At 38.0% G+C, this 27,332-nt stretch overlaps 2 protein-coding genes across 4 annotated transcripts in view; both read left to right on the forward strand.

Annotated features, from left to right (window-relative positions):
• HECW1 (HECT, C2 and WW domain containing E3 ubiquitin protein ligase 1) overlaps positions 1-3,063 on the forward strand; it is a 153,061-nt gene extending 149,998 nt beyond the window's left edge. For both annotated transcript variants that reach the window (XM_088150014.1, XM_088150015.1), the window contains one exon: positions 2,928-3,063. In XM_088150014.1, the coding sequence (XP_088006140.1) occupies positions 2,928-3,039 (112 nt within the window). In that variant the 3' untranslated portion in view covers positions 3,040-3,063. The remainder of the gene's footprint in view (positions 1-2,927) is intronic.
• Positions 3,064-7,468: 4,405 nt separating this feature from the next.
• The window catches only part of STK17A (serine/threonine kinase 17a), a 40,040-nt gene continuing 20,176 nt past the window's right edge, over positions 7,469-27,332 (forward strand). The window contains exon 1 of one of the 2 annotated variants that reach the window (XM_088150016.1): positions 7,469-11,021. In XM_088150016.1, the coding sequence (XP_088006142.1) occupies positions 10,918-11,021 (104 nt within the window). In that variant the 5' untranslated portion in view covers positions 7,469-10,917. Of the gene's footprint in view, positions 11,022-11,085; positions 11,439-27,332 lie in introns of those variants that run through there. The other variant, XM_007423427.3, reaches the window with a different exon arrangement.

The raw sequence follows: 27,332 nt of genomic DNA on the forward strand, positions 1-27,332 counted from the left end.
AACCATTCATTCAACGACCATTCGAAGTTCCGATGCTGAATAAATGGTAGTTACGGCTGGTCCTCAAAGTTATGGCCATTGCAGTGACCCTGCAGTCACACGATCAAAAATTGGGCCCTTGGCAGCCAGCCCACATTACAACCACACTGTGTACTCCAGCTCTCCCACCTGTCTGTCTCCCCTCATCTCTGCCCTTTTGGCTGACCTGCACTCCACGGCCACCACTCACCCCTGCCGCCCCTTGGCATGTGTGCCTTGTCAGCAGTGGAAGAAGACAGTGAAGGTCAGCCAGAGGCCTCATAGCAGAGGCCTTGTGAGGCCACATGAAGGCCTTGAGTGGCCAAGCAAAGGCCTCGCTAGGCCTCAGCAATGCCGCACAAAGGCCTTGCGAAGAGCCAGCAGCTGCCTCAGCTGGGTGCACCTCATCAACAGTGAAAGAAAATGGCAAAGGTCAGCTGGGGCTGTTGGGGGGCAGCAGAGATAGGCAGCAGCAGCAGAGTACAGGGCATTCAAAAGGGCAGGGATGGGGGAAAACAGGCAGGTGGGGGAGGTGAAGCGATAGCAAACACAACAGGGCAGAGAAGCGTGAAGTCCTCGCTTAACAATGGCGCGATTCTCACCTAACGGCCACAACCAGGAATACTGGAACTTCTGTCACTAAGCAGTGCAGTCACCTGATGTTTTGCCTAACAACCAATTAGGGTCATTAGGCGAAGACTACCTGTATTTTTATTTCATTATATATATTCTTATTTATTTTTAGATCCTATTATACTCAGTATTTTTCTGTTATATACTGTATATAGATGTATAAGAGAGCAAGTTTGGTCTAGTGGTTAAGGCTCCAGGCTAGAAACCAGGAGATTGTAAGTTCCGCCTTTGGGCCAGTTACTCTCTCTCAGCCCATGACATCAGGCTCAGGTGACAAGCCAATCGGCCAATATCTGTTGCAACCAATGGATCAACATTTGGCTGATCCAAAGAAAAAGCAGATCCTCCACCTGTGGGAAAAACTCTAGGAATTTTTAAAAAACTATATATGGAAGTATGTAACAGTTCTATTATTATATATTTTACTGTATCTGGCCTTATGGCCGTAATAAATTGATTTGATTTAATTAAAATTCAGCTACAATCTGCCACTTTACAAATAACATAGAATTCTTTGAAAAAATACACTGTAATTAATCTTCCAGAATTTTTAAAAAGAGCTTCATGCATTTGGTCATCAAGAAATAAAAAGATAATGCTGCTGTCTGCTCATCTTTCATTGGTCCCCTAACAAAAATATATGACCTATGCTATTTTCAAAATGTTTGCCAAATTATGTTCATCTTCTAAATGTGGGACTCTTTCCTACATTTGTTGCTGAACAATAGAAGCATCCATTTATTTTCTGATACCTGAACTGAAACTTCTTGTAGGTTTGCTGTCTTACTTTTTATGGCTTCATGTCTAGGTTTTACCTGAATATACCAGTGCAGTTTCCTGAGCCCAGAGACCACATATATTTTTGATGCTTGTCTCAAATGGAAAATAAGCCTATGGGCCTCCCAAATTCTGCAGACCAGTGTACTGTAGGGGTTAAGTTGTTGGACTAGAACCTGGGAAATCCAGGTCCAAGTCCACCCTCAATCATAAAAGCTTACTCTTACTGCTTTGGGCCAGTCACTCACTCCCAACCGAATCTCCCATAGAAAAAAGTGTTCCTGGACAAAAGGTGGTATAAATCTGTCTGTCTGTCTATTTTTCTATCTAGCTATCTAATGTGGCACATATTAAAAGGAGGAGAGTGAAGGGAGGAGGTATATCCTTACAAATGTCAGTAGTAAGAAATTATATCCCTCTGCTGTTGACTTCTGGGACAGCGTCTCCATTAGAAAGAAGTTGGGTATTAACTGTTTTAACCTCTAGAGGCAAAAAGGAAGAAAGGGATTTATGAGGTGTCTAAGAAGGGATAAACCTTGGAGTGAAGGATTTCTCTTTGGGTATTTAAGCAGATTTCTGGAACAGCTACCTTTTAAGGGTGCCTGTTTGCCTATCCTTATGCTCCATTCAAGTTGTATATTTGTAAATAAAAAACTCCCTAGTGCTTTCATATCCAAAGAGAATTATAACTGGAATGAGCTTGGATTTTTTTTTGTTTATTTAAAATATTTTTTTAATGTAACAAGTACTAAGGAAGTTAATAAGATAATTAAACAAAAATGTATCAACCTTTAAAACCATATTTAAAACATACAATATATGCACTTGAAAATCCATCAGTTAGAAGATTGAAAACCAATTAGTAGATCAACTAATTAAATAAAAATGAACAGTCAAAGGAAAACATCCAAATCTTTTGTATTGCACTGAAAATCAAGAGTTAGTTTAGATGGCCTTTGGCTCATAATGAATTATACAAAATGGCAACAGTCACCAAAGAGGCCATTTCACATTTCATACATCTTGTCATTTGGAGAAGTAGAGTAACAATACCTTCTGAATATTTGAATTAAGAGATAACTGAGTCCAGAACTACATTATAGTGTAGTTCTGGACTCAGAAACTGCAAATGCAGATCCATCAACTTTCTGATAACCACTATGATTACAACTTAAAAGGAAAGTGCCTAATTCTTACCCTATGTTGACATTTTTCCTTTCCAGTTCTTCCTGCTGGTTGTAGGAATGTGTTTACAGTTCAAATGGAATATTGTGACTAAGGGAAAACCTGGAGAGAGAAAATTGTGCATAGGATTCTGACTACGGAAATATCCTTTTCTTCCCATTGCTAATTTACACAGTAATGACAAACACAACCTTCTTCCCAAATATGTGGTTTCAGCTCTATTTACAGGTTTAATTGGCTCAATAATGCAAATGGTTGAATATTTCTGACAAAGATGCTATTTTTAAAGGTACCATATTATTTTCATTTTGCAGGGCCCATACCTGTTTCAATCGCCTGGACCTTCCACCCTACCCATCATACTCTATGCTGTATGAAAAGCTATTGACAGCTGTTGAAGAAACTAGTACCTTTGGACTTGAATAAGAAAAAACAGGTTTTTCAATTGTTTCCTTGTCAACGACATCATTCCCTTCTGCTGCCATATGAATTGGATTTTCAGTATTTTTATTTCTGGTGGAAAAGACAGGAGAAATAAAAGCTGTGCATGAAGAACAGCCTTCCTTTAAGAACTAACCTTCATGCTTTTCATCTTTAATTCCCAATGGACAACTACCCTGTATGCAATATGAAAACAAGGTCTCTGTGTATCTACACATACCTCCATTAGTAACAATGAAAATACGAATGCAAGTTATGCTACACTTGACCAAATGTTAATAAATGTTTACTTCCATATGTTAATTAAAAAAGAACATTCATCAAGCATTCCAAGCTATATGTTCATCCTTTGCATCTTAATTGTAGGTTGCATCTTAATGGTATTGAGTCTTCATCATTGGAAGTTGGTCAAGAGCCTCACTCATTTATCCTTGATTTTTTTGTACATATCATACAAAGGTGAAAAACACTTATGAGCAAAACTGAATTTTTTAATGTGAATTCATAATTCAAATGAGCTACATCAGTTGGAACTAGGCCTGACATGTGGTGCAGATAAGTTATTCAAAGGAACAAAACTAACCTGCAGTGCAATGCAGAATATGTCAATGATTATTAATAGCTGTTAAATGCTAGAATTGAAATGCTGATCTATTGAGGTATAAACAAGAGTTAATGCTTATTGGGGGACTCATATTTGGGGGACTCAAGAAAGATGTCTTATTATCTAGCGTAACAGACAGCACCACTTTAATTATTGTACATAACAAAAAATAACAGGATGAATATTATGTTTCTTTGTATCTTCTCATTTTGCTTACCAATTCTTTGTTTTTTGATGTTCTGTTTCCTAACAGAAAAGAAATATAGACAATCCTGCACTATGTATTGGAAGCCATTATTGAAACTATAATGAGTGGCTTTGTTTCATTTCTCTTTGATCTCAAATATCACAGAATTAGTTCTGTATAAAATGATTTAGCCTAACTATATATGAAGCTGCAGAGGATGATGGAGTTGAAATAATTTGAATAAGAGAATAATCTATTACCTAAACAACTGAACTCCCTGATAAAGCTCCAGTGGTCAATGTAGCAGGTTTTTGGGTATATTGAAGAGTCTAAACTCCCCTGTACCCAGGTGAAACAACAGATGGTTAAAGATTGTGGGCTTCATTTTCTATCACCAAAGTAACTGGGGGGGAAAATCAGATTTAAAATAATATTTCTCTTTTTGTTTACTGCTGCTGCACAGATTTTCTAAACATAATCTGAGAATAAATTGAAGCATACATTGGGGATGAAATTCACTGAATGAGTTTTATTTCCAAGTAAGGATGGGTATAGACTGTTTTGTCTTTACTAAAAGTAGTTCACATTTCTACAGTGCATATTTTTAAAAATTCAGTAAGACACAAATGATTGTGTTTGTGATGAAATTATCACAGAAAGAAAGCCGCCCAGAGTCTATGGGAGTGGGCAGCTATAATAAATTTAAATATCATCATTATCATCATCATTATCATCATCAACAATGGCCAATAAAATGCTATATCTGAACAAAAAGTTATACAATTGTGATTTTGCCCTGGAAACTGAACATCAGGTATGATCACAAGCTGATCTTGATTCTCAGTTTTTTCTTAAAAGAATGGAAATTATCTAAAGCTTACTCTTGAGAAGAAGATATGAAAGGCAAGGATAATGAAACAAGATGGAGCTTGTGAGCAAAGTTTGCTCCTTCCTAAGATCAAGGAACTAGTGAAGATCCCAAAGGAATACCAATGAATATAGCTATGGTGTCTCCTCACATAATGATCATGTGAGGAAAACTATTTTATTTAGAAAAGCAAATTTGCAACTAGAAAACAAGTTGGTCCCTGATTCAGATAAGGGGAAAATGTAAAAATGGATTAGCACAATCCAGCCAAAATTTAGAATGTTCATTCCATGTTTAAGTAATAAAGATTTTAACCACATGTTCAGCATTGTCCCTTTAAAACTAGGGAAACATAAACATGCTTATTGTGGCAGGATCATGCTTTAATTAGGTCATGATTTTGTTCTTAGCAAATCTTAATTTGAGGTATATTTTGTACATATTTCACAAAAAGAAAAATACAGCACAAAAAAGTCATTTGCAATGCCACATGGGACCTGACAATACAGTTTCAAACAGGCATATGAAGCATGGATACAGGTGGCTTATGTGAATGCCTTTTATTAAGGCTAAAAAAAACTCCTTAATCTTTTTTTCCTGAAAAAGAACTTTCTGCTCCAAAAGAAAAGTGTCTTTAAAGATCTGTTTAGTCTTCAGTGTTGTGCTATATATTATTCTGTAAAAATGAGTAAATGCAATGTAATTTTTAAGGAAATACTTCAAATGAGCAGGTTCAGTGAACTTATTCCCCCAAAGTAATTTTAGCTTAAAATTAAAGAAATCACTCTAGCAATTTAGACAGTATTATCATATTTTGTGAAAACAATTATCATCAATTGGAAAAAACTGTTGATACCACTTGTATTTATTAAGACTTTTTTTCAACCACATATCATATAGTATGTTTATAGCTGTTGCAGAAAGAATACACTGAAGACTTTCAAGCATACTACAAAATATATCTGGCACACTGTCTCTGATTCAAGGGAACTTCTTTGCAAATTCATTGAACAAACAGGAAGCCCAGTATGACTGTTTGTAAGTCACACAATAGGTCCCTCAATGGAATTCCCCCAAGATTGGACTAAATCAATTACATTAGTTGCACTTTTCTGTGCACAAAATCCTACTGAAATTACTACATCTAAAGGATGATTTTTGGTGTGCAAGATTGAGTCCAGCATTGCTACACAAGCATATTTATGGTATTTAAAACAGGGTGTCTTCTGAAAAAAAATAAACACAAGTCAACTAGCCAAGGCACAAGTATCTAACTGGTTAGTTCCAGGTGGGCCAAATTTAACACTATTCAAGAGCTATCTCTAAAAAGCAAATTCCATGCTTTATAATACTGTATAGTTAAAAATTTTAATATCTTCAAGAGCTATATTTTATTAAAAATTGAAAGTATTTTTTGTAGTATGGTAAAAGATTTGTATATGCTGTGAAGGCATCTGAAGAGAGATATAGTAGTAAATTCCCACTAAAGAGTTTGGTTCAGATGCCAGCCATGTTCTAGGAACTGAAATAAAAGTTGCAGATTTGGCCCTCTGAGTATTACTAGTGTTGTCAGGCAAAAGAAATGTTGGAAATATCTCATACCATTTACTCCTCATGCCACCTGAACAAAACAATTTTTTCATCCTTTTCCTACCATTGCAGTGTTATAAATTACTTATTTCACCAATTTATTATTTTTGGGGAGTGTGATTCCATATTAAACTGTCTTGTTACCTATTGTACAGGTCATCAATGATACATAAGAAGATAAAGCATAGAAGCTAATGCCTTAGAACTAAACTTGAGAAAAAATAACATTTTTAAAATATGAGAAGTAAAAGAAGAGTGCCGCCTTGAGACAGTACTTTTTTGTGGAAGATAACACTTTTATTTTAGAGAACACTAATTTTGGCCCAATCTGAAACTGAAGCCAATTTAACTGATCTTTCCAGCCCAGTTGTTGTCCTATAAATTGGTCCGGAAATGAGGGAGTAGATTCCACATGACCTGAAGTACATGGAAATGAGTGACACACCAGGAAAAATACATAACTTGTCAGGACATCACTCAACATATTTGATCAAAGCCTTTTCAAATTTCAAAACATTAGAATTTCTACTTGATTTTAATGGAATTGAAAAGATTGTTTTCAGTCCGCTATAATTCTTATTTGCCATGCACAGTTTATACACCCAAGCTATATTCATTTTAGCCATGATTTCATATTATTGAGACTTTGTTTCTTGGGCACTTTTGAGATGGTATTTTGAGCCACAAAAGTGGATTCACCAAATGTTGAACCACACAGTAACGGCTTCTGCAGGACTTCAGTGGTAGGAAACTGGATGGCTCACATGAGTTAAGTGCTAAGGAACTATGACACACGGGAATTAAATATGGAGTTTTTTCTGGAGGTTTCATCACACACACACAATATGGCATCAGTTCAAAGTGAAACTATTTACTCCTGAAAATATTAAAGTCAATGTTTCTAAGCAAATGTGTTAAGATCACACACCCCCACACATAAATCTATGGTCTTAAGTACAATAATTTGACAATAAATTCTATTGAAATCAATGAGGTTTTTTTCCATATTCATTATTGTTAGAAGGTAGTCCCACTTCACCAAACAAAGTGTGTTTAATTTATCTGTTCTGAAGCAAATCCTATTGCAGTCCATGGACTACTGTCATTAACTTCCCAGCAAAGACCCATCTCGTTTAGTCTAACGTGTGCTACTAAGCCTTTACATTATAAAGATGGTGCTTTTTACAGTTACCCTTTTTGCAGTACTCAGTGATTAAAAATTGAGTGCAACATGCCACAAATCTGGGATAGTTTTTCCAAGGTCCAAAAAGTTATATTGTTCCTTTCCCCCATAGTATGTCATTGTTTATTCAATTTAGACAACAGAGGTAGATAGCAGATAGTGTCAGTACTGAAGTATTTGCTAAATCCCCTGCAGCTTCCGTTTTATCTCAAACCAAAAGTCTATTATGGTTTCAGTAAAGACTTCATAAAAGCCAGTGGCAGGAAAGGTCCTCCTTAGTGGGCTGATTTTGCTTCTATTGACAGGAAAATGTCACAATACTCAGGCTGTGCTTTCTATTCAATCATATCACTGTAAAAGAATGTCAATAAAATCTCTTTGTTATGGCATCAAGTGGTGTGGTTATAAATTTCTTTTCTGTGGTTTATTCTCTGAAACCTATTCTATGCCCTCCAAATTTTTCTTATCTTACGTATACTGCTTGATGATATGTACAGCATTTTCTCCTATTAAGTATATGCTGTAGGTACAGCTAATAGAATATACCTCTTTAATTTAAAGAGACAGCATATACAGCATATTTTATGAATAATAAGTAATATTTTGGTAGGGCTTCAGTAAGGGGCAAAAGAGGAAAGGATTAATTAGGTCAGGCCTATAGTGATTTTTTAAAAAAAGAATCTAATGTGCATGGCCATATCACAATTAGACATAGGATTCATATTACTGTAATGTATTCAGGGAAATATCAAAGCTACAGCAAAGAATGAGATGTGTCCCTGTATATCAGAGAGATAAAATGTACAGACAAGTATATGAAATGAACTGCCAGTATCAATTAATTAGAATAGCCTTAATGAGACATACAGTTGAAAATCATGACACAAAGTCCAATAGGAGAACATGAACATGCAGGTCAAAGCTTCCTCAATTTTCTAGCTCAAAACTACCTGTCCAGAATCTGAATCATACCTACATAGCTTCAGTCAGCTTTTAGTGTGCCAATTTTCTGCCCAGGGAGGGATCCCCTAATGTTTGGGTGAGTTTTAGGGAGGGAAATCCTTCTCCCATCATTGATCTCAAAGTAATGTACAAAAGTTTTTCAGGTATTCAGTGTTTTTTCAAAATTGAATTCTTGAATACAGGAAGCTTTGCAGATAATTAATACTTGAGTTCTGCCACATACTGTCATTTCAAATATATATTAAGGGCCATCCCAAACATATGCATTTAAGATTGCAGTGGGTATTCTGATTCACAAAGCATGGTATTAAGTGACCAAGTGATGTAAGGAACAGAACATAGATGGTAAGTTATACAACCCTTGCAGATATTGTTGATCTTAAATCCCTGATACTTAACCAGAATAATTTAGCACAATTTCTTTCTCCAAATGCTGGCAATTCTCTGGAGTGAAGAAAGGGTAAGAATTATTACAGCAACTGGACAGGGAACGTGCTACTGGACAGCTTTGCAAAGAAGAAAAAATTGCGCTCTACCCATAGATTTTAAAATAATACAGTCATCTCTCTGCTTTGTCTACCAGTCAAAACACTATGCCACCAACACAATGGAAAATTGTGTATTTGTCCTCTGGCATCAAGCAGTTCCTCTAAAAAATAGCAACTGTGCCACAAAAGGAAAATTCACTGTGTGAAAGAAATGCCTCTCTGTGACACCCGCATGACTTAGCACCAAATGGTTAAGCTGAGTAGAGGTCAAAAGCATACAGAACGTAAAAATGTAGCCTAACTCAGGGACCGACAATCAACTTCCATCAGCCACAGCAGGCATGACCAATAATAAAAAAATTGTGGGGCATGTAGTCCAAAATATAGCCTAGCTAGGATGGCAGCACTTAGCCAAACCTTGGTGGACCTCAAAAGTTAGGCAAGGTTGAATCATGTTAATAGTTAGGTATAAACGATCAGGAAATATGAGGACTGTGGGCTAAACTGGGTGGTTAATCAAACAAGTACCCTGGAAAAAGACACAAATCACTTCTCTACGCTTGCCAAGAAAACTAAAGGATGTATTCCTATAGTCACAAACAGTCAAAGGAGATCTTATCTTTAGCTAGTTCAAAATACAGTATTTGGACTCTGGAGGGTCCAGAGCTAGAACAGCTATACAGTATCCTCTTTTATAGCTGAGCCATACAGTCTCGCGCTGCTCCTGTCCACTGTGCCATAAACCTTATGAAACATAACTAACTTCTTATGATGCAATCTGTCATCATATGCAATGTAGCACATTCTCTTTTCACAACAGACGTTCTTTGAGATGGGATTAAGCTACTTCTTAAAGGCCACTGACTAAACATAACATGCTATACAGTACCTTCATCCAACACTGAGATTATGAGTTATCTAGTCTGGCCACAGCTCTGTATATCTTGCAAATTAGGATTAATGGAGAATTCATGACTGAGCAGCTATTGACCTTCCAAGGAAATTAAGTGGTTTACAGGAGCAATTATGAAGTAGAGCCATTCCACTATGTTGGTTTTAACAGTACACCCCTGGTGCACTGCAGGAAGAATTTTCTAGAGATACATAAAGAGAAGGAGAAGAAAACCACAACAGGGAAATAGGATCAACTTTTCTCCACCCTACTGAAGGGGTACTGAATCTGAATTGCCTTTTTGTCTCCTTGTAAAAGTAACAGAAAGCAGAGCTCCTTGTAACAGAAAACAGAGCTAGTCAGGGAGACGATAAAGATGTTTGGACAGTAGCAATTTCTTGTGATTCAGCACCCATGGTTAAATCTTTAACCCATAGTTTAATGCTAAGCATGCCTCAACAGGTGACTGCACTTAGCTACCTTGGCTGATCCAAAAAAAAAGCTAAGCAGGTCAGATTTGATGAATAAATGGTTGGGATACCACCAGGAGATGACAGGGTTGCGGGCTAGCTGGGAACTTAAAAAAAAAAAAATCTTGGAAGAGGCAAATCATTTCTATATGCTGTCAAGAAGTCTACTTGGACATATCCACTTAGTTACCAATTCCTTACTTTTTACTAACACTGAGTATAGTTGCTTATATAGTGCAAATGCACTAAATTCTGCCTGATGGCCGATATCCAGCCCTCTAACTACCACACTAGTTGTATATAACTACTTTTTTTTAAGTTTATATCTGCCATTACAAATGGCATGTTACAAACCGAACTTGCAAGAAAATGCCGCAGTCCCCTTTCGTCGTGATCTATTCCCTTTATTTCCAGTGGCATTCTCTTAGGGGCATGCTCAATTTTCAAGAGCTGGATTTTGGATCATTTCCTCCGAGAGTTCCTCCCCATTTGAAGATGAGTTGGGTTTTTGCAAACGTGCGTGTGCAGTAGTTCAGTCTTCCACGCGGAAGACCTGCCTATTTTGCACAGGGCTGGCGCCCGCGGCGGACGCTGAATTTGTTAGCGTTACATCGCCAGATGGCGCCGCCCGCCCGTCGAGTCGGAGCGGTTCCGGCTCCCCGCAAGGCCTCGCGCCAGCTTCGACTCGCGACACGTCCCCCCCTCCCTTTTCTTCCCCGCAGGTAAGACGGTTGGGCGGTGACGGTACCAGCATGTAGAGGGAGGGCCCACGGGAGGGCGTGGCTTTTGCTCGCGGCTCTCTGCTCTGCTGCTGCCGCCGTTCTCGGAGCGGCTGTCTTCTGCCCCTCGCTGTTGGTTCGAATTACTAAGTGAAACGCGGGGCGAGGCGGGTGCTTTGACTTGGCAGCGGAGGGGAGGAAAGGAGTAAAGAAGCCGAGGGCGCTGCCGTCGCGTTCTCGGCCGTTGGCTATGAGTCCCGACGAAAAGCCGCCGCCGGCGCCGCCGTCGTCTTCCTCCCGGAGTGGCCAAGCGCCTCATCAGCAGAGGCGCGGAGGACTCCTGACGGAGATTCAGACGCCCCTTCTCACGGAGCCCTTCCACGCCTGCTACACCCTCAGCCCCGGACGCGAGCTCGGCAGGTGAGGCGGGCAGCGGGAGAGACACGGCTGGTGGGGAGGGCGCCCTCTTCTCCGCGTACTTTTTCTGCCGGAGGTGTGCTGGGTTTGGCTCCTGAAACTCTCGTGGGTGCTAATGGCGTCCTCTAAGTGGTGCGAGTTTCCACACGAGGTGCAGCAAAGGCGAGAGACCTGGACGGAGGAATAAGAGAAGATGGTGAGGAACGGGGTGGAAAGAGCGAGAGAAGCCTTATCAGAGTCTCCTTATCCGGGGAGAGGAGCAACATCTGCCCGTGACATGCTTGCCATAGCCCGCTGTCAAGGTTGTGCCCTCTGAGCCCCGACCCAATTCCTTGGGTAGCTTCCGCCGAATGAGAGCTTTCCTTCAAGAATTTAGGCAACCTAAGTCCCGTTTGTACACAACTTTTCCTCGGTTTTCCTTACTGTCCTTAGTTCTCTCAACATTGTTGTGTTGGTACTGGAACAGCCAAACATAGTGTTCTTCATCTTGAGAAGTCTCTGAATATGAGCAAGGTTGCCCCCTCCTGATTATGGAGCCAAATAAGTACTCCAATAGTTGCTGTGGTCCCCAATGGTGACATTTGGTAGAAAGTAAAGAAATTCTCACTAACCTGTAACATGGTTGATTGCTGACTGGGAGTGATGGGGATTACAATCCAAATACATCTTAAAGGCACCAGGTTTAGTTATTCAATTTATACCCACCTTTCTACTCAAGCAGGTACTCAGGTTTGAAAGAAAATACATTCCAAACTGTTACTGAAATGTGGAACTGTCATTTGTGAGTGAGCCAAACAAATCAGGATCAAAATCTTCTCTTTTTAACTATTCTGGATCATGATTTTGATAAAGTGGAAAAAATAGCAGAAGGAAGAGAGGATGAGAAGTGCCTTTTGGATATGATATGGCTTTCAGACTTAAAAAAGTCTAAATAACTGAGACTTGTTACTGTCACATTGGGAATTTTATCTCTCCATTCAACCCATGTGAACAGTGTGAAGTATAGAATGGAGTAAAACTGAGGTTGGCTTGTCAGAGTATGATAAATAAATAAATATTCCATTCCTGACAGATCAGCTTCAAGGGAACACATGTCAAATTCTCTATGCAGTATGTGAATGCTTTTTGTCAAAGTAGCTATTTCATCAGTTTATTTAAAGAGAGATGCAGTGGGGTTCTCATAAACTTGTATATTTCAATGATTGTATCTAAAATATTAAGCATTTTCTCAAGTAGAAAAATGTAAATTGCTACATCTAATATTATATTTCGTCTTAAATAGAGATAATTTAAGTTTCCTCTATGTATGGAGAAAGGCATCATTTATATGTGATCTATGTATAAAAAATGCTGTTTTATATACAATAGGATAATATTTTTCTGTCTTAACTGAATATTTCCATAAGAGGCATCTGTAAAAGTATGATGTCAGAAACTATAACAGGCTGATCAGGAACTTTTCCCTCACTTGCTTTAAATAACCAAGTCTGAGGTTATTCTTTACTGAGGTCAGATTCTGACTTTGTTCAGGCCCTCAGCAGTTGTCTAGTCATTAATGCCTATGGACCTAAGACTCTTGTAAATTACAGGGCTAAAGATAGAGACAAGCTTGAGAGGGTTTAATCTAAGTCAGAAGAAACAAACACAGCCAGTATGGTATTCTAAAAATTTATTCGTAGGGGATCAAAGCTCTGACTTTGGACTGTTTAAAGGTTACCTTTAATATACCAAATGCCATCCTTCTTTGAAATATATGAAGTTACTTATATTATAGATAGTATTCTTTCCTTACAATGTTTGTGGGGTTTTTTTTAATTAAATGTATATGTGTATATTAAATATACATACATTTCATTTGGTTGTCTGATTTGCTAGTTGATCATGCTATCAATTTTATTTATTTTTTTGACATATTAAACCATGAAAAAACTTAGACTGATCCAGCTACCATTATATGGAAAAATATTTACATTTAAGCATAGATAAAGATAAAAATGATAATGACACTCAGAATGAGTTGTACATCTTACTGGGCAAATTACAATGGTCATGTGTTTAAACTTTAAATAAGTCTACAGTCAGCTTTCTGGAACAACTTAAATTTTACAGAGCATGTCTATTAAATTACTGCAAAATATCCCATACTCTTATGGATGCCTAAGTGACAGTTCATAATTATATATACAGTTGGAAAAAGTATTTTTTCTATACTTACAAGACACTAGTCAGGGTTTAGTGCAGAAATAGACAGCCTTCCTAGTCCAAGGGCACATGTGGAATTTTGAAAGCATGTGGTGAACATATTATTAAAACGACTGCCATAATAGCCATACAGTATTCCATCACAGTACAGTGTATCTAGGAAACCAGGATCTGTAAGAATATATCAAAATTAAATGGTTGGCTGCCCTTCACTGGCACATATAGTTTGAGAACAGGTTGACCTCATCTGTTGGTCATGAAATGATGACATTTTGCTATTAGAATTATAATTTAGTCTATGCATTCTTACATTATTTGTATGAACTAAATTTTAATATTACAGTAGGTAGAAATTAATGTTACAGTTGTAAAAAGTTAAAATTATATATAGAAAGCTGACAAATCAGTTGTTATACTATATACAATAGTATATCTAAGTAGTTGCCATTGGTATTGGCATATGGGCTAGGTTCATATTGCATGAAATCATAATATGGTATGTTTTCGTTTAGTGTGTATGAAACTAGCTGTTGCAATTTATCAGTCATAATTTATAACTTGATGTATGATATTTTATAGTTACCATACTATGGCAGATATTAAATGTATGTGTTACTTTTGCTGATTTATAACCAGGAGAGGGTAAAAATATTTAAATCTAAAAATAGCAAGTGTCTTATTGATTAATAAGTTGAAATTATGTTGCTTTTAATATTATTAGGTAATTATTTGTTTACTTCATTATAAGTAAATTAAGTGGCAACTCTGTTCTGTTACTGGCAATTTCAAGCACACTCAGTACTGCAATAACAATATAATAAAGGGTCAGTGTGTCAGTTTTCCAGATGGAAGTAATTAAATAAAAATGACACATGTCATTTGATAACTTGGATTTGGCTCACTACTCTTCTGTGGCAAATAAGAATCCCCCTGCCTTCCCACCATCACTTTTGGCATTTTCTCTTTCTTGGGAAGAGAGGTTTGATAATGAAACATGGAGAAAAGCGAAAAAGAGAGAATGGAGGCTGTTCTAAGGTGATCAAGAAATACTAGATAAGGATGCATTCATGCAGTGTAGCTAGAATGACACAGAAAAAAAAAAACTTTTAGCCACTACAGTCTATGATTAGGCCTCCATCCTTGCAAATTTGCCTGCCCAACATTCCTTGTTCTTCATTCAAATGACCCTATCCCCACATTCTTTTTCTTATTCATATTGCACCTGCTTGAGAGAGGATGAATGAATGTTTGGATGTGGATGGATTGTTGTAATATGTGCGTGGAATGAATGAGTGATCAATGGAGGAATTTCTGTGATGGCCGGAGGGAGGGAGGGAGGGAAGGAAGGAAGGAAGGAAGGAAGGAAGGAAGGAAGGAAGGAAGGAAGGAAGGATTAAAGTTATTTCCACTGTTACTTCAGACAGTCACTTCCCCTAGAAAAAATGCAGGCCTCCGTTTAAAAAAGGTTTTGTGCTCCAGGTTCGGAGACAACATACATATTTCAATTAAGGTTTTGCAAAGATTACTTTTAATTATGTTCCTAGGTTAAACAGCTATATAGCACACTGTGATATGGTATAGCTGTTAAGGTGTTGGACTAGGGATGGGGAGAATAATTCCACTTACAGCTGTGGAAGCTCATTGGGTAACTTTGAGCCAGTCATTCTGTCTCACAGGATTGTTGTTGTTGTGGGGAAAATAAGTATGAGCATATACCAAATAAAAATACCACCAAATGCTAAATACTATTGTTCAAATGATTTTTCTTAGTTCATATTTCTTTGAATATTTGGGTTGGGTCAATTTTGTTCTTGCAGATGAGGAAGGTTTTTCTAAAATGTTTTTAGTTTCACATTTTTTACTGGTAGTAAAGCATCTTATATTACTTAATATCTGCCCTTGGAGAGATTTAATAAGGTAAAACCTGAGTGTCTCCTTCCTTTTAAAATGCAGTAAATTGGGGATCACTTTAAAGGAATTTGATGTAACAGCAGCAGCTCCATTAACAAGAAGTTTTAATAGTTTGTGTAATACCAGGATGACCCTGAATTGGCAAAAAATTAAGTGGACAGATAGGTTAAGAACATAGCTGATAATACCAAAGTAAGAAAAGCCTGTATGGTATTATAAAGAAGTTTGTTAAACAGATAATTTGGGGCAAGAATCTAGATAACGTAATGGCAGGAAAGTGAGAGTCTGGCACAAATAGGTTTTGCTGGAAAACAGCAGAATTAGAGCTCTGTCTGCAAAGTAATGGTAAGTTTTAATTCCTTAAATGCATGTGGAAAACTAAAACCATCCTCTTGTGAACCTGGAATTTTTGGAATGAATTGCCACAAGATCCTGTAGAAACAAAAAGCAGGCTTGATTTTATCTCTTTTATTGCTTCTTCCTGGGCATTTACAAAATTTTTGTTTTACTTGCATGGTGGCTATATTTTGTGTGTTATCTAAGTCTGATAAAAGATTATTGTGGATTCACTTAATCCTCTGCAAGTAGGCTTGATAGATTGACTGATACATCTGCACTGTACTTCATTTATTTTATGCATTGGTATTTAGGAATGTATTATACATACATATTATGTATGTATTGGTATATATTTCTGGAACCATGACAAAGTAATTTATTAAAGCCACCAGTCATAACATTCCAGTTGTCTGGAAATCCGTCTCATTCTTTGATACAACACCTTTGCTTTTTAACTTTATTTTTTTTAAAAAGGGAGTTATGTTAAATTTTATTACATATTATAGTTTTAATCTATTTCATTGTAAAGAATTATATATTATATTCCTTTGTGACAGACCAAGGAAAGTACACCAAACTGGAGAGGCTCAATAAAAATAGTAAGTCAACTTCAGTTCCTAATTCAGTGGATCTGTTAAATAATCTAGTAGAGGGGAATCAGAAATGAACAGTTGTACTCTTAAAACAAAACCAAAGATGAACTTTATTAACTAAAAATGACCTGGCTTGGGTACCTAAACTTAATAGGCAGTCTTAAAATATTTTACAGGACAATTCTCTGGGATCTGCCAGGTATAACATTTATTCTCTACTGTACTACACTTTTAAAAACAAAGCAGATTTATGCAACAGGATGTTTTCCAGATATGTGGGGAAAGTAGCAGATCCCAACAGGGAAATTCAAACAGATCAATCAATGGCTTGGATGACCTGATCAGGCATCATCCTGGTGACTTCTATGGTATGTTTTTAGGCATTAAGTTAATTCATTAAAAATTGAGCCTGAATATGAATTTTAGGAAGTTTTTGGTCTTGGCATGCTTAGACATTTCCAGACATGCCTTTTGTTTACAGGAGTGTAAATGGGGAGGAAGTCCATTGTACCCTCAGATCATCTCAGTGTTTCTTAGTGGCACTAAATACAGGACTTCATATATTGTGGTATATTGTGGATTTCTGTGTTCACCTACAATGCAAAAATCTACTTATTTCTCCCCCTCCAAAGCATATAATCCACTTTTATGTGTCCTTGCGGTTACCTATCATATATAACACTTCTAAGGATAAATAGCTGTCAGATGTGGATGTTTCACAAATATAAGTAAATTCACTTAAACTGCTCACCAGTTGATAGGATTAAGCTAACCACACCTGAGATTACTTAGAATCCACTTTTAATAGTTTTACTTTTATAAATAGTATGAAAATCTCATTTACTCTACATTTATTGGAGTCTACATATTTTACTAGGTGCTAGCATGTATCTCAGAGAGGCTGGTCTCTTTTCCTTATGTATAATTCATTAGAAATTCAGAAAATGTTGTGGCAGAAGAGGAAAAATAATGTAACTTGTTCCACTATTTCTAAATAAAATATGATGATGATATTTTTCAAAGCCTTTCATACCAGAATTTTCTGCCATTAGACACAATAGCGTTATCTCTGGGCCATGATTTCCAGTAAATTATTTTATTTACAGAATTGTATGCTTTGCAAATGCATTTTTTTATATTGCTTAAAAAAATTAATTCTGTGTGTGGCCATCAAGGTGAATAACCATAATTTGTTTACCATTATGTACCTAAGTACATATTAAACTGTTTTATATTTTAAAAATAATGATATGATGTAAAGCCTGTTGTTAAGCAGGAATCTTTGCTTATCTTTTAATCTTGTACCCTCAGATAGTTTTCAGTAAAATATGAAAGTCTTGCCAGCATTCCAAATTAGATATCTAATATTAGGCACTTCTTTTCTTTTTGTCCACTATATATATGAACTCATCAGCCTTTCCCACCCTGGTTTTCCCCAGATTGTATGAGGCCTAAGCTTCCAAAGTTCTAACTATTGACTGCCCAATAGGAATTCTGTGATGTGGAGTCCTAATATATCAGGGCTTATGTAAGGCTGGTAGCATATCAAGTAGTATGTAGAGAAAGTACAAATCTATCACCAAGGTTTAAAAAAAAAATCATAGGAAAGCAAATGTAAACATGAACTCAGATCCTGTATTCCACTGCAATGGCTCCATGTTTTCTTTCTACAGTTCCAGAAGTAGACGTTCATTTCCAAATTACATCCAGATCTAGGAGGCAGATCCACTCTATATTATTTCAAAGAATGAGTTGCTCTGGTATTTAAAAAAGAGGCTTCAAACAATTTCAGAGCAACTGTTCAGATCTCACGAGAAATATTCCAGTCATGCTTTGACCTAACTGGTGTTCTGAGTTCAAAACAGACTGCCTTTGAACTCAACATGCAGTTTGGAGTTTGAAACATCTTCCATATCTCAAAAAGAAATTTAGCAAAAAATTTTCAAAGTAAAGGTTTCTATAATGAGGAAAACAGTCAAGATTGAGCTCCCACTCAAACTTGTGATCAGGGCCAGACTGTTAAAAGAAATAGCGAAGTAGGGCTAATGAAAAGCTGTTTCCTGTTAGTCTGTTTCAGATTGAGGCTGAAAAAAAATACCTAATTTCTGCTTCCCCCTAATACTGAAAATTCTGCTTAATAAAGTAAGAGTAAATGAACAGCTTTATTAACCAGGCAATAATAGAAGCAATGATGTTGTATGCCAAGGTCAGATTTGTACAAAAATAATCCACAGCTCTGGAGAATCCTGCTTTTCTTCAATAGAAGCACACTGCCTAATGTATGTTCCCAAAAGCAAGGGCGGCTTACATCATTAGGAAATCATCAGCAAGTAAAAAATTCTTAGTTCAAAATTCTGCTTCTGGCTTGTGACTCCCCAAAATGCCTGATGTAGTCTGCTAATTCAGAAATACAGTACAGAAATACTAATTATTTTCCTTCTAATAATATGCAATGTGCAGCTGCATATTTACTTAAGCATGCCAGGATTTTCCAGACTTCTGACTTTGTGTTGTAAGATTGGGACAAACTAGCCAACATCTGGAGTATTATAAAATCATATTTTTTCTGGTGCAGATATGAGAAATTTAAATACATATTCACTTACATGTAGCAGTCATACTCTAAGTCTTTTCTGGACAGAGGTGGTTTCCTATATAATACTAAACTATGATATTAAAATATTCATCCCCAAATATAATTGCAGCTCCATTTAATTCAATAAAAGAAGCAACAGTAGACATGACCTAAAATTGGAAAATGTATGAGAAGAATAAAATGTCCTGATAAGAGAAAGTAATTAGTATGCTTAGAACTGTTTAAAATGAAAGCTACAAAAAACACGCTTGGCAAATAATTCAGTAGCAGAGCTAATGCTTGTATGTAAAATGTCCTATGTTCAGTCAAACATCCCCATATAAGGCTACAGTCCTATCCCAAATTCTTAAGAGTTATGACTAGAAGAATTAGTTGTGTTTAACTATAGAACAGACCTTTGGAAAGTAATTCCCAAATTATCTAGGAATTTTCTAAGTTTTTTTCAGTGTAGCATGTCCTTTGTGAATGCTCATGTTCACAATTTTCATAATGCACAAAATCCTGGGTTTCCTGCCCTCTGCAAGTGGGAGAAAGAATTAAGGAAAGATAGGTTTTTGAACATGATGACCGTGGTTGTCAATGGAGATCTTTGAGTACTTTCCTTAGCACTAAGTAGACTATCCTCCTGTACTGGCATGCTTCATTGCGAAAGCCAAGCATCCATTATCATCTTTGTTTCTAGCAATGCCTTTGGATCTCATAAGTATCCTAGAGGTATTCTTTGATATTTGTTTTATTTTTCTTTTGCTTGTTAAATAATGTTCCTGATTGTTAAAAATGTAGATTTAGCCCAATAAGGGGAAAAATGAGTAGTAGTAGAGAACTTTCTGAGGGTTAAAAATAATGATGTAGAAAATTCTGGGGGCTAATGGGGATTCTGGTTGTAGAATGAAAATGCTACTTTGTACTGTGTATATGTTATGTGATTTGTTTTTTTATTGTGTGTGTTATCTATTGGGTTACTTACCAGTAGGAGTGTGCTTTTGTATCTGTGTGATGATCTCTGTCCTCGTTTTTGTGCAAATATATACAATCTTCGTCCCCCTTTTTTAGTGCTTTGGATGTATACATCATCACATAAGCTTCTGTGAAATGTTTACTGTGCTTCAGTCACGGTGGGATACATGATTTGGCATTTGGATTCAGTCCTAGCTCTTCCTTTAACATTGCCAGGTTATCCATAAAATACATTTCACTTTGAATAAGAAAATATATAATTTAGAATAGAAAACTGTGCCAGTAGTACTTATAACAAAATGTGATGCCTTGTATCTTCTTCAAAATTCATGTATAAGAAGACTTTGAATGTATTCTGTGCAATAACTGAAGTCTTTAATGCTGCTTAAGGAAATTAATATGTACAGCATCTACAATAGTGACAGCTTGTTGTAGATTACTTTAAGAACCTTTATTTAATGTTAGATTCTCTTTAGTTTGCTAGTGGAACCCATGGCAACCAGAAAGTGAGTAAACATATGACGTAAGACCGTTTTCTTATCGAGCTTGACTTGTGATCAGAAGGGCCTTTGTTTCTTTTTTGCAAGCTAGGAGGCATGCCAACAGAAACCATGCTTTTGAAGTTGCCAGTCTCAATAAATGACCTTGAGTTCTCCCTAATACAATTTTGAATTCCAGTAAAACCATTCAAGATTCTTAGAGAATGATACAAGGAAGACATCTTATTTGGATAAATGAAATCATTTAACTTTACCGAGTAATTTCTTTACTTAAATGGCAAGTGTTTGTCATACATTGCTTATACTCTATGTCAACTAAGAAATACCCTCCTTCAAAAGAAATAATTTGTATTCCACTAATGCTCTGACTTCTGTGTCTCTAGTTTCCCTCTTGAAGTAAATTCTCACACATTTCAGCTAACTACAGTTACTTGGAACTAATTACCATAGATTTCAGTAGACGTTATACACGCTTGTATGTATGTGTGGGATTACAGTCCAAGGGGCGGGGACGTCTTAAATGAGAGAAAGATTTGATGAATGGTTTTTTTAAACTAACCAAACAAAAGCCTCATAGATTTTAATTGTTTTGAACATCTTAAAATTATTGCTTTCTTAGGATTAATCATTTTCATACTTAAATTGAATCTACACAGGCAAGACTGCTATTAATTCCAGACTATGGAGAGTTAATAGGCTAGGATTTTTTGCCTTATTTTACAGGGTAAGTTAATGCCAGCACAAATGTGAATATTCCTAATTATATTTGTTACAATTAAGAACCTATATATGTATGTATATATAATTAGTGTTGGATTAAAAATTCTTATATCACATCTGGATTTGTAGTCTAGATTGTCAGCTATTACATTTTAGTTTTTATAAGAGTATAAATCTTTCAACCAGCCCTGTGCCTAAAATATCCATAGTTCCAAATGTCATCTTGAGAGATTCCAAATGGAGATACAGCCAAGAAGAACACACACATCTTCAACGGACAGTGATTGATAGATTCACATCCTGATGATGTAAACCCAATATATGACAATAATAGGAGTTAATATTCCAATTTCCAACTCACATTAAATATTCTCTGAGGTATTTAATATGTATGAAGCAAATATTTTGCTGAATTAATCTCATGTTAAGATAATAAAAAACTAATTTCATGTTGTTTAAAGTGGACTTAGCAAAACAGAACATTCAAGCCTATTAGTCTAGAGGTGGTTTGTTTAAATGATTCATAAAGCTACTGCTCTCACAGCAGTGACTCTGGGTAGTGTACAAAGATTAAAACCACAACAGCAGCATATAACCCATGATACCCTGGTTAAAACAACCCCCAAAACAAAAAGCCACATCATCAGCGGAGCTCGCCTAACCTCCTGGCCCAAATGCCTGGGGGAACAGCCAGGTCTTCACAGCCTTACAAAAGGCTGATGGGGTTGAACCATCTGGATCTCTGCAGGAATGTTATTCCACAGGGCAGGCACAGCCACATAGAAGGTACGACTCCAGGATGGCAGCACTTGAAAGAAGGGACCCAGAGCATGCCCTCCCTGCTAGTTCTGGTTGGGCAAGCAGAAACAATGGGAGACAGGTAGTCTTGCAAATAGCCTGTTCCTGTGCCATGTTAGGCTTTATAGGTGGCAACTAGCACCTTGAATCAGACATGGAAGCCCACTGAGGGGTTTCCTGAGCCAGGACAATTTGTGGAGCAGCAGTATTATAGGAGTGTATCAAGAGATGGCAAAAACTGCCCATGCTGCTGCATTCTGGACCAGCTGCAGCTTTCAAATGTTTAAGGGCAGCTCCATATGTAAAGCGTGTTACAGTAATCCAAGTGGGAGGTAACTAAGTAATGAGTCACCATAAGCAAGGCTTCCTGGTCCAGGGATGGGTACAACTGGTGCACAAGACAACTCTATGCAACCCCCCTCCCCCTGCCACAACTGCCACCTGCTCTTTGAGCAGGAGATGTGAGTCCAGGATTGTGACCAGCTGTGACTGGGGAAGTACCCCCCCCCCAGGCAAAGTTAAAAATGGAAGAGTTCCAGAGCTGTGAGAACTTAACACCCACAGCTGCTCAGTCTTGCTAGGGTTGAGTTGAAGCCTGTTATCCCCTATATAGACCCCCATAGCCTCCATGCAATAGTAAAATACCTTGGTGGCATCACTTGGTCAGCCCAGGACAAGATGTACAGCTGGATATTGCCAGCATACTGATGATACCACACCTGTGAGGACAAATGGCCTCCCTCAACAGCTTAATGTAGATGTTAAATAGAAGTGGAAAGAGAGCAGAGCCTTGAGGCACCCCACAAAAAGGGCCCTCCAGCTCAACCTCTCCTCTCCACTAACCCTGACTGGCCCTGGCCCTGGAGAAAAGAGAAAAACTACCATAATATAGCCCCTCCCACTCCTGATCCCCAGAGCCAGCCCAGAAAGATACCATGATCAATGGAATCAAAGGCCACTGAGAGATCAAGGAGGTTTAAAATGAATGCACTACACCTATCCTTAACCTGCGAAAGATCAGTGACAAGTGCAGTCAATATTGTGTTTTACTATGGCCATGCCTGAATTCTGACTGAAAGGGGTCCAGATAATCCACTTCTTCCAGGGCCCTCTGGAGCTGTGAGCCAACCACCTTTTCTACCAACTTCCCCAAAAAGGGAAGGTTGAAGACTGCACAGAAATTGTCCAGATCCATTGGGTCCAGCAATGATCTCTTAAGGAGGCAGTAGACCACCTCTTTCAAGGCGGATGGGACCACCACCACCAACCCCTCAGAGAAGCATTCACCACTACCTGGACCCAACCACCTGACACTCCCCAGAAAAGCTTAGTCAGTCAGGAAGGAAAGGGATCTAAAATACAAGTGGCTGAACTCACCTCTCCAAAGACCCTGTACACTTCCTCAGGGCAAACAGCTTTGAACTCCTCCCAGATAACTGGGCAAGACTGTGCCTCTGCCTACTCCACAGGACCTTTACAGCCAGATTCCAACCCTAAATGAATCCAAGCAATAGATGCCTAGAATAATCCTCACAGTGGCCCTGCAAGTGTTCCCGCAGTCTGTCCTTATGCAGGGGGGACTGGGTTAACCTAAACAGAGTAACTATCACTGGGTTAACCTAAAGAGAAGCAATAAGGGCAGAGAAATAACTACATTTTGCTGTCTTTATCACCACAAGGTAATCCTTAAGAAAGACTCTTATCTGTATTTGGTAAGCTTCATCTCCTTTCAGCTAGTTCTAGGAGTCTCTTATGCCATATCATTACCTGGAGTTCCTCTGAAAATCGGGGGGCCCTCCAGGATCCACATGAATAGAGTCTGCATAGAAACAATCTGATCCATGGCTAAATTTGCCTTCTCATTTTCTGTAGCAACTACATAGTCAAACCATGTACCTGAGCCCCAGGAACAATGCCATGCTACCTCTGCAACCCAGTAGGGTCCATCAGGTCCCTGGGGCAAATTGTTCAAATGGATTCTGCCTCCCTGTGGGGAGGTACAGCACCAAAAAACTCCAGATCCAGCAGGGGATGATCTGTCCATAGCAAGGGATTGGTGGTAACATCCCCTAGCTTCAGATCACATTGCTACTGCCCTGAGATAAAAACCAGGTCTAACATGTAGCTTCTTCTCTGAGTCAGGCCAGAGATAACTTCAGACAAATCCTTAATTATCATGGTGGTCATGAACTCCCAGCCACCTCTAAGTCCATGCCCAAGGATGGCAGACTGAAGTCTCCCAGGACAATAAGCTTGGGGAACCCCACTGCCAACAGACTCTAACAACTCTGGTAGGGAGGTTGCTATGCAGCAAAGAGGCTGGTACGTAAGTAGCAGTCCTGATCTCTACAGCTCACTTCGCAAATGAGACCTCACAACTGGCAATTTGTGGAGCAGTGCCCCTGAAAGCCACTAGGAATTCTTGGATAACAACTGCCACACTTTGACTCCATCCCCTGGGTTCAGGGCTCATGCCATACACAAAACCTGGCTGGGCACATCTCTGAGAAGGGATGTTGCCCCCCACATGCCCAGCCAGGTGATACATACAGTTGTGGATGAGGCCAACTTTATTATAGGCCACCTTGTGTTAAGAAGCAGTAGCCAGGATCCCTGGTTACCAGGCCTTGGGGGGGAGAGCACATGGGGGTGAAACGGGACATCAGTGCTTTATATAACCACTTTCAAATTATATAAAGGAAGGCTACTGGCATAAAAATCAGAGTTAAACCCCACAATTTCCAATGAAGAATCATAACTGTCCCCTTTCAATCCAGATCACATAGACTGAATAATACTCTTACACTGAATAAAGTGTCAAGAAGCAAACTATTTTTTTTTTTTTAAAAAGCTTCCTTAAAACTGAATTGATCTAAAATAAAAATTTACCAAAACAGGCATTATTTTTTAAACTGGAATTATCATATAAATATAATATAATAAAACATAAGCTTTTCAGAGGTAAACAGATTAAAATTGCATATACTGTATTGCCTAAATATTTTCTATACATGTCTTGCAGCATTAAGTCTAGGTGTTGAAACTGTCCCTACACAAATATGGATCCCAATACTTGCCAAGAATTTACTACTGTCAGATAATATATCTAAAGTTGAGTCCAAAGAGAAGCTGACTTCTGAAATCTCTTATTCCTGCCAGTAACCAAAGCTAGGATAAATGCCCAGTGATAAGCATAAACATATGGAAAATTAAATTCACCTTTCCCAGTAGGTAGTTCTAATTTATACAATTAAAATCTCACAGTATATAAAATAAGCTATTCATTGTTGTGTAAATTCATTTAAAATAATGTGATAGACTAGTAGAGGAAAGCCTCTCCAGATGTAAATCCTTTAACTTTGGATTCATCTTAGTCTCATATTTATTACTCCAAATACACAAAGGAATTCTAGACCATCTGTTTAGATCTTATATTTGCACCAAACAGGAAGATAAGTTCAAATTTACCAGTTGTAAAACCTTGCTGAGTATTCCTATATTAAGGTAAAGAAAGGAGTCCAAACTTTCCTAACTGTTTTATTCCGATGTTTAGCGTAAACCAGATACAGTGGGGCAAAAAAGTATTTAGTCAGCCACCAATTGTGCAAGTTCTCCCACTTAAAAAGATGAGAGAGGCCTGTAATTTTCATCATAGGTATACCTCAACTATGAGAGACAAAATGGGGAAAAAAATCCAGAAAATCACATTGTCTGATTTTTAAAGAATTTATTTGCAAATCATGGTGGAAAATAAGTATTTGGTCACCTACAAACAAGCAAGATGTCTGGCTCTCACAGACTTGTAACTACTTCTTTAAGAGGCTCCTCTGTCCTCCACTCGTTACCTGTAGTAATGGCACCTGTTTGACCTTGTTATCAGTATAAAAGACACCTGTCCACAACCTCAAACAGTCACACTCCAAATTCTACTATGGCCAAGACCAAAGAGCTGTTGAAGGACACCAGAAACAAAATTATAGACCTGCACCAGGCTGGGAAGACTGAATCTGCAATAGGCAAGCAGCTTGGTGTGAAGAAATCAACTGTGGAAGCAATAATTAGAAAATGGAAGACATACAAGACCACTGATAATCTCCCTTGATCTGGGGCTCCATGCAAGATCTCACCCCGTGGGGTCAAAATGATCACAAGAACGGTGAGCAAAAATCCCAGAACCACATGGGGGGACCTAGTGAATGACCTGCAGAGAGCTGGGACCAAAGTAACAAAGGCTACCATCAGTAACACACTACGCCGCCAGGGACTCAAATCCTGCAGTGCCAGATGTGTCCCCCTGCTTAAGCCAGTACATGTCTGGGCCTGTCTGAAGTTTGCTAGAGAGCATTTGGATGATCCAGAAGAGGACTGGGAGAATGTCATATGGTCAGATGAAACCAAAGTAGAATGTTTTGGTCTAAATTCAACTCGTTGTGTTTGGAGGAGAGAGAATGCTGAGTTGCATCCAAAGAACACCATACCTACTGTGAAGCATGGGGGTGGAAACATCATGCTTTGGGGCTGTTTTTCTGCAAAGGGACCAGGCCGACGGATCCGTGTAAAGGAAAGAATGAATGGGGCCATGTATCGTGAGATTTTGAGTGAACACCTCCTTCCATCCGCAAGGGCATTGAAGATGAAACGTGGCTGGGTCTTTCAGCATGACAATGATCCCAAACACACCGCCCGGGCAATGAAGGAGTGGCTTCGTAAGAAGCATTTCAAGGTCCTGGAGTGGCCTAGCCAGTCTCCAGATCTCAACCCCATGGAAAACCTTTGGAGGGAGTTGAAAGTCCGTGTTGCCCAGCGACAGCCCCAAAACATCACTGCTCTAGAGGAGATCTGCATGGAGGAATGGGCCAAAATACCAGCAACAGTGTGTGAAAACCTTGTGAAGACTTACAGAAAACGTTTGACCTCTGTCATTGCCAACAAAGGATATATAACAAAGTATTGAGATGAACTTTTGATATTGACCAAATACTTATTTTCCACCATGATTTGCAAATAAATTCTTTAAAAATCAGACAATGTGATTTTCTGGATTTTTCCCCCCATTTTGTCTCTCATAGTTGAGGTATACCTATGATGAAAATTACAGGCCTCTCTCATCTTTTTAAGTGGGAGAACTTGCACAATTGGTGGCTGACTAAATACTTTTTTGCCCCACTGTAGGATCCCAAATTCATATACTAATACAATGAGTTTAGGAGTAGAGATTTACAGAGATATCAATAAAATGTAAGATATCATTTGCATATAAAAAAATCTTATCTTCTCCCCC

Source organism: Python bivittatus, unplaced genomic scaffold (assembly GCF_059951505.1).
Source record: "Python bivittatus isolate LINGU-HERP-01145 unplaced genomic scaffold, Pbiv_v1 ctg000610_np1212, whole genome shotgun sequence".
Classification (NCBI taxonomy): Eukaryota; Metazoa; Chordata; class Lepidosauria; order Squamata; family Pythonidae; genus Python; species Python bivittatus.